General features: G+C 34.9%; 1 protein-coding gene across 1 annotated transcript; it reads right to left on the reverse strand.

Moving 5' to 3' along the window:
• Window positions 1–401: 401 nt before the first annotated feature.
• LOC100797272 (cation/H(+) antiporter 4) lies at window positions 402–7,842 on the reverse strand. Its single transcript, XM_003556751.1, has 6 exons — window positions 7,576–7,842; window positions 6,280–6,706; window positions 4,900–5,486; window positions 2,839–3,922; window positions 1,678–1,765; window positions 402–642 (listed from the first exon to the last, which is right to left on the reverse strand). The coding sequence occupies exons 1-6, from the start codon at window positions 7,840–7,842 to the stop codon at window positions 402–404; spliced, it is 2,694 nt and encodes an 897-aa protein (XP_003556799.1).
• Between the last annotated feature and the right edge of the window lie 570 nt (window positions 7,843–8,412).

Raw genomic sequence — 8,412 nt, forward strand, 5'->3', positions numbered from 1 at the left:
ACTTAGCGCATCATCCTCGCTAAGCCCACTTCTTGAAGTTCAATTCTAGTGAAGATATTGGGCTTAGCGCGGTGATGTGCGCTTAGCTAAACTATTCAGCCAACTATTGAGGGGTCTAAGCGCTTAGCGCGAGCAAGCTCAGACTTAGCGGGTGAAGACATGGCGCTTAGCACAAGGGTTGCACGTAGTGGATGGACAACTGGAAAAAAATTTCTAAGTCTTTTCTGTCCATCTCTCCACATGAGCTTAAAAACCCTTTTTCTCAATACTAAACAAGCTTAAATCACATACAATCACAAGAAATTATCCCAAGCTAAATGTAAGAAAGAAAAAATTAAAAATGATTGGGTTGCCTCCTAACAAGCGCTCTTTTAATGTCATTAGCTTGATGCATCTTCATATTATCCAAGGTCCAACAAGGTTCCTACTTCCAGAACCTTTTTCTCAGGTCTCCTTTCCTTCATCACATGAACCTTCAAACAGACATTTTGGTCAGGTGGATCTTTATCCTTATGGAATAAATCAAAGTTGATTTTCTGATCTTCTATGCCCATTTGCAGCATTTCTTTCCCATGTCTACCATGCAGCTTGCGGTGGACATGAATGGGCGTCCAAGAATAAGAGGACTGACAGAGTCCTCTTCTATATCCATCACAACGAAATCAGCTGGAAAAATTAGATGTTTAACCTTCACTAAGACATCTTCAATCACTCCATATGGCTTTCTGATGGAGCGATAAGCTAAGTTCTAAAGTTGATTTGACCTCTAAAACTCACTGCTTCAATCAAATCTACTATGTTCTAAAGTTGATTTGACCTCTAAAACTCACTGCTAGAGTGTGGCTTTAGGAAGATAAGTAGAGTGGTGTATCAACATGGACTGGACATGCATCTAATGCTCGTATTTAATGTATCAATAAGCACCTTCAGATGCAAGCTCATACGCAAACAAAAACCCTTTAGAGACAATGACGACTTGTTGAAGAAGTCTAGCTACAAAAACTCGAAGCTTTTAAGAGTTGAAGTTAAGAAGAACAATTTTGAATCTCTTATTATTTCTCATATATCTTCAAGCTTTTTTTTTTGTAATATTAATAAGTTAGGAAAAAGCTCTCAAAACACTTCGTATATCTTGAGAGTAAAAGATAATGTGCTTAAGTTAGAGAAAAGAATACTTGGTAGAAAAAGAATACTTGGGTTGTAAAAGATTTGGGGTATGCTTTTCGGTAAGAATTAAAAATGACAGTAAACAATACTTGTAACTTTATAAGAGTTAGTGAAAATTTGATGGATTGTTAAGAACTTTGACGTAATCTCAAATGGTAATGAGAAAACAATATAAATTTCATTGCCTTGTCTTTATCTCTTATCTGTTTAACTAACTAGGGATTAGAATTTTATTTTGGTTCTAAAAAATGTTTACAAAATCTATTAAGCATCGTTTTACTTTGCCTGTTTGCAAAAACCTTGTTTGCTTTGTTAGAGTTTTTTTAGACAATAACTTTGTGTTCAAAAAAGGTTTGTGAAAATTTTTAAATCACAATTCAACTGTCTTCTTGTGATATTTGTCTTTACAACAATATATACCTCAATATTATTCTTAAAGTTAGGTGCATTTACACCCCTCAAATGTACATGGATACACCACTCCCCTTCTCCAGTCTCCTTTCTCAATACCCTTTCTTCCCTAAACCCCAAATCCTACACCAACATTGTGAGACTCTTCTCCAATCCCTCATCTGGTTTTGACACAACCAGTTCTCGACTGCAAAACAACAAAAAGGCAAGAATCACACCAAGCCAAACACTTTGCAAATCACATCACACCAAGAAACTAGTAGAAACAAAGCCAAATTTTAGTATCGACGACATTAGCATAGTCGAATTGGAAAGCATTCGGATTGGAATTGAGGGTTTCAGAGAGAAGGAGGAGAATGCGGGAGGGAGGAGTGGGATTTTTCCAAGGCTAGCAAATGAAGAATGGTGATGAGGTGTTGAGAAGACGTTGTTGGTGTGGTGGTCTTCAAGACAAGAGTCTAACGGGAAAATGAGTTGATCTGCACATGAGCGCGACCCTTGGAATGACATAGACAAAGGAGGAAAAGAGAAAAGAAGCCTTGGCCTCGGGCCTTACAAAACTTTCAGCCATGGTCATGTGTAGATGTGGAGTGCAAAGTGAGGGTTTAAGTTCACGATTGTTGATCTTCCGACACTACACACTATGTTTACTTTCTAAGCTTTCTTATTTCCCTCTTTTTTATTTCATTCTTCAGGCAATAAAATTGTATATTATCATGTTCGGTATGGTTTATGTATGGATGTCAACGCTTAGGATCAGTTACAAAAAAAGTTGACAATAGTGACAAAGTAATTTACATGTAATTTTTAAAATTGTCACCGAAATTTTAGTAACACCAAAATTAGTAACAATTATTTTTGGCAATTTTTGTCACTAATGATTTAATTTTTTGTAGCGCATGCAGCTGGAGGCAGCCAAAGAGTATCCATTCTAGTGTACGTATTAGATGTATGTTATACTTATGTGAACTAGATGAATTTTAGGGTTGATAAAGATGGTGTACACTAGCATTCATCTGTATTAATTTTCACCTACACCTAACATTTTGGCGATGTTAATTATATGGATGGATGAACTCGTAGCAAAAAGTGATCATGGATGAAAACGAAGGAGGGGAAAAATGAGCTACAACATTAGAACTTGAAATCAAAATAGTTGTAATTAAGCCTAAAAAAATTATACAAAATGGATTTTTTTTTTCAAAATTAAACAACAAAAAGTTATGCCAACTAGTGTCATTCACTCATCATGACACAAACTTGACTGTTGTTGTTGCACAACCAAAATTGAAGCCCTAGTCTCCATATCCGGTGAAGCAAGCAAATCACCAACAACCCCTAACTCCGAATATTCAGTCCAATTTTCCAGCCCAAATGTCTGAGAAGTTTTGACCCCATTGCGTCTCCCAACTACAATAAAATCAAATTTGTTCGCTATATCTTTGATGAAACATGTTGTCTCAGATGCATCTTCTATAGTCCTCTCTTCATATGTCACATTTTCTAGTTTAAAATAAGCTCCACGCACCTCCCTCAACTCCTCATTATCAATCATGTGTTCCCAATCCGAGATATTGTGGTCATGTGCTAGCAACCTATACACAAACAACTGATTCTCAGGGTTTTTCAAAAACCTCTTAGCCAAGCACAAGGCCTCTCTATCATCAGGTCCACCCAAGAAAATCATGGCAACCTTGTAACTTTTTGAGCTGAACCCACAATTGCCACGGTTCACAAGAATCCCAATTGAGCAAGGTGCCCTTTCCAAAACCTTGGAATTAAGTGCCCTAATGTTGCTATCTTCTGACTCAATTGACCCATCCCCTCCCCATTTCACATGAAATGGAAGGACTATTAGGGCTGCATTTTTGTCCAAAGCAAGGTAACAAACATCTTCGTGCATTAGAGTTGTTGGGGATATGGCAGTGTAGGTGTTGGCAGTGGCAAAACCAGCATAGTCACGTTCAAAAAGATCAAAGGCCACAATTAGTTCCCCAGAGTAGTTGTGGGAGGACCCCACTTTGTGCTGAAGTTTGTGTGCTATGAAAATTGGATTGGACCTTCCTACTAGCTCCATTACATGCACAATATCTGCCACTAGTGTGTTCTCTGGTGCTGGGGAACAAAGTTGGAGCATATTTTTTATGTGATTCATGTGGAATGGCTTGTGGATGCACGCAACAACCCTAAGCTCATGGTTGTTTTTCAAGGTCATAATGTTCCTTTTTTGGTACCCTGCGTATTTCCTTGAAGGGTCATACAATGCCTTCACACCAAGCCTCGAAGTTGTTCCCATAAGCAACACTGAGATGATCGTAACAGCTATTGTACCTTTATTTTGTGACTGCAATAGTTGAAGTGGTTAACGTTAGTTAATCATTAGTTCAACAATCGAACAAAGATCAATTAATGCATCTTAATTACCCCTATATCCACATCTAATTCTCTCATTAATTAACCTTTTAGCATACAAGAATGTTAAGATAGGTGTAAAAAAATGAAAAAGAAATCCATTGAACAAGTTAAAATCTTTCACATGTAGATTTGTTTTAAGTCCAGTATTACAAACAAAACTTGTTTTTACTATCATTGTATTACACCATTACATTTGTAGATAAAATAATAAATGTCTAATTTATTCTTTCAAATATAAAGTAAATGTCTAATTTATTCTTCCAAATATAAAGTAAAATTTCTCTAATTAAAATTAAATCTAAACTTATTTTATCTAAAATGTATTACAACCTACATTAATAAATAATTAAATTTAAATTTAGTTATTCAGTCTAAATATATAATATTATTTTAAGATTTTTTTTTCAAAAAATATATTTCACACTAATTAATTCCATAATTATAATCAAATCAAAATGATCATTTAATATTACAATTGTGCTATATGGAATTCATTTACTAAGTCTTAATGACCTAAATTAGGATAGGACACTAATTTGATGTAATTAATAGTTTCAAAACCAATCCAATTATAGTATGTTTCATCAAAGCACCAAAATAGTCATATGCTATAATTAATTGCAAGATGAGAAATGTATTCTTTAATATATTTATTTTCAAAAAAATTTACATTATTAAATAAATAAAATTGATATAAGCCCGACTAAAAAGGGAGCCGGAATCGCATTTTTTAGTTAAGCCAACTTCATATAAGATCTACTTAATATATAGTGAGAACTTGAAAAAGGTATCTTTTAAAAAAACATGTTACTGACATGAGACACTTATGCATATGTAAGGTAATGCAAGTAGTTTTTGTTTCTGTTTTAATAAAATGCATGCATATATGAGTGATTGAATAATTACCATTGTATCGTAGACCAGGACATAGGAGCATATATCAACAACACCTTTGCAGCTCAAAATGAGAGCAAGGCAGAAGCCATCAGTGAAGGGCATTTTGCAATAGCGGCAAATTCCCATGCACACCACCAACTTAATCAAGTAGACCATTATAACGAAGAAGCATATGACCATAACGAAGGAGAGAGAGTCACATTGTTTGAGATCGACCTTCATGGTGCTACACGTGACGAAAATCGAAGTCAAGAACCAGTTGGAGAACAACTCAAGTTGGGAAACGAATTCAGACCCCAAAGGAGGGCCTTCAGGAACAGCAAGCCCTAATATAACTGCTCCTACCAAGAAGGGTTGGTTGAAATACCCTGCAAAGAAACCTAATCCCAAAAACAACACTACGATGGCATAGATATAAGTCTTAGACACGGGTTTGCCTTCTGGGGTGTTCTTCACAACCCATCTCATTGCTGGACGCCCAAGTAGTGGAGCGAAGATTAGGTAAATGAAAAATGCTACCATGTTTGTAAGACGGATAGAAAAATCCAAATTTAGGCTTTTCAGAAAGTCGGCGCCAAATCCTGCCCCGATTCCACCTGATAAGGGACACCAAAGCGAAATCAGATACATTGACGGATGTTGCTCCAAAATGTTTTTTTTTTTTTTGGGGGGGGGGGGGGGTAAATGATTAAATATAAATATTTAAAATTATTCATAGCTTTATCTATAAAGAAAATTATATGCTAAAAGGAAAGAAAAAACTTGGGGGGCCATGACGTCCCCTGCTTGCAAGAATCTCTGCCACTGGATACATGGAAAAGAGGGAGAAAAACACAGCTTTTAATATGTAAAACATAAATTCTATGATACTAAGGGTTTTGTATATTAGTTTTTGGACCAATAGTTGCATGAGTTCCGATTTAATGAACCCACGGCAATTCTTCTGTAATGATTTCATGAGAATTCATATGCAACTATTGGCCAAAAAAAACTGATTCTACCAAAACTCATCCTATATTTATCAAGGTGTACTCTAGCAACCTTCTTTATATGTATAAATAACAACTGATCAGGTGTTTGCATTAGCGAATTAGATTGAATGGGTTTTTAAAGCAAAAAGAATCTAATTATCTAATCGCTACTTCATGGAGTGATAATTAAGGTGGTTTGATGGTTAAGAATAAGGAGGTCATGGATTCGAATTTTTTCACTAACAAAACATACCAATTACTATCATATGCCTGTTAAAAAAACATCTAATCACTACTTCAAATTTGTTATTTCCTCCTACATTAAATTAGTTTGACTTAGAATTTAAAATTAATTCAATATTAAGCAATTTAAATTTTCAATTTATTGGGTTTTTTGTTGATTAGATTTTGAGTTTACCTGCGAGATCGGTGATGAAAGCTATGGAGAGTGCAAGGCGTCCGAGTTCCGAGTTAAGGATTCCGAGGTCATTGAGCAAGGATGAGATGACAGCGAAGGAACAACCGCTTTGAGAGATGATGACCACGGGTAGGACGGAGGAAACGTCTTCGTTGAGGAGCTCTTGCCATGTCGGAAGGAAGAAAATCAACATGATAAAGCCAACAAATATGGAAATACCGTAGGAGGAAACTGCAATGACCCAACCCTTCTTCCCCGTCTTCGTTATCAAGCTTAGGTCCATTTGAACTGAGTTTATGAAGAGATAGAATGAGTACCCTAACCCTGTCAACGTGTTAAGGATGTCTGGACTTCCGAAGGGGAATAGCATCTTCTTGTACTTTTCGAAGGGTCCTGTGGGAATTGATGGACCTAGAAGAAAACCAGCCTGAAAGAAATGGAAAGGTAGGGTTTAATTAGGTCATGATCATATGTGTGTATGCTTTTTTTGAGATGAATGTGTCTGTATGCTTGATTATTTAGCTTTTAGAGATTTAGATGGTGATGATGGCTGAATTTTGAAGTAGTTAAGTTATTACACATTTAAATATGTCATTATTTATTTTTGTTTAGTGATAACATATCAATTACGAATCTAAGATGATATACAACGTAACATGTTTAGATGGATATTATATCATTACTAAATGGTGATAGGATCTATTTTAAAATTTATGAGGGATGAAGTTAACTCATTGAAGACAACTTATTTATGAGAACTAAATTTAAAATTAAATTCACCATATTTGCATGAAGTTAATTAAATAATAGTAAACCCGAGACGTGCAGCTTATTTACAACCATGATGAAACGGAAAACAAAAAAGGCATTCGTAGCCATCTGGCCCATCTTGGAGTATATTCTTGGGAATTGTATGTAACATGAACCGAGAAAAAATAAAGACAATAATTTATTTTTATCAATTCTTAAAACTACACAATTGACTAATAAAACTGTAGAAAAATCCAGCAATTCGGACATGTAAAAAGATTATATAAATTTCCCTAACAGCTCCATCGACATTGTCATAAGTTATTACAGGGAATGGCAAGAGTTATTTATTTAATTACGTGTTTGATCGATGGACTCATGCCTAGATAATGACAGGTTTATATATGTAGGAAACTAAATATGATATCCATTTTGGCATAACAATGTATGATAACAAAACTCAAATGAGCCTCGGAATAATTAATGGAAATTTAAATTAAACATTCCAAAAATAAAACGATGACCATGGAAAAAAATGACTCATACCATTACTTGTGAAACGAAATAAGGGATCCCTAATCGCTTGAGAATGAAATGAAAGCCTTGCGTGACGACAAAAATGGTAACTATTTGTAGCTCAAGCACTGTGAATGCAGATTCTGAAGGTATTGCTCCATTTTCTGGAGTCCATATGCCATCAGATATTATCTTCATTGGCTGATTCATGCACACGTTGTAGATCTCATGTCTCTTTAGAGGAATGTCATACGCGAACGTGGCTGAAGAGAAGATTGTTTGATTGATCAAATTCATCTTGGTTGCATGCAAAAGGACTTGACACAATTAAGGTAGGAACAATTAATTGATGAAATGAATTAATTATGATGGAAAGAAAACGAAGTGAATAAGATATGTAGGAGGAAAAGTAGAATTGGCGTTCAACTAGATATATGGAAACACCAAGGTGCAATCTGAGTTTACAAGTTTGCAGTTAGTTAATTTGCGGTTGGAAGGAGCTTGATTAGGTATTGCACAGTAAATTGTTAGCTCCTCCAACTAGAAAATGCTTTCTGTAACAGATCATCATTTTTTACATCCTATTTTGTCTATGTTTAGGGTATCATTTTTCTTTTCAACAAACTTTTTTTATTAGTATATATTTAATTACTTTTCTAAAAAAAATATTTCTAAATATATAGACATGTTGATGGGTATTAAAATAAAATCATTTGGCATAATTAAATTATGGTTTTAAACCCAAACACGGTTTAAACATAATCACTAAGTTAGATCCAGTAGTGGGGGATTTAAGTAGTTTGGATTAGTTCCTAATTTTAAACCTTAATGCCTTGTAAAAAATAAACACAATGGAATTAAATAAAA

The sequence above is a fragment of the Glycine max genome, chromosome 20, assembly GCF_000004515.6.
Source record: "Glycine max cultivar Williams 82 chromosome 20, Glycine_max_v4.0, whole genome shotgun sequence".
Classification (NCBI taxonomy): Eukaryota; Viridiplantae; Streptophyta; class Magnoliopsida; order Fabales; family Fabaceae; genus Glycine; species Glycine max.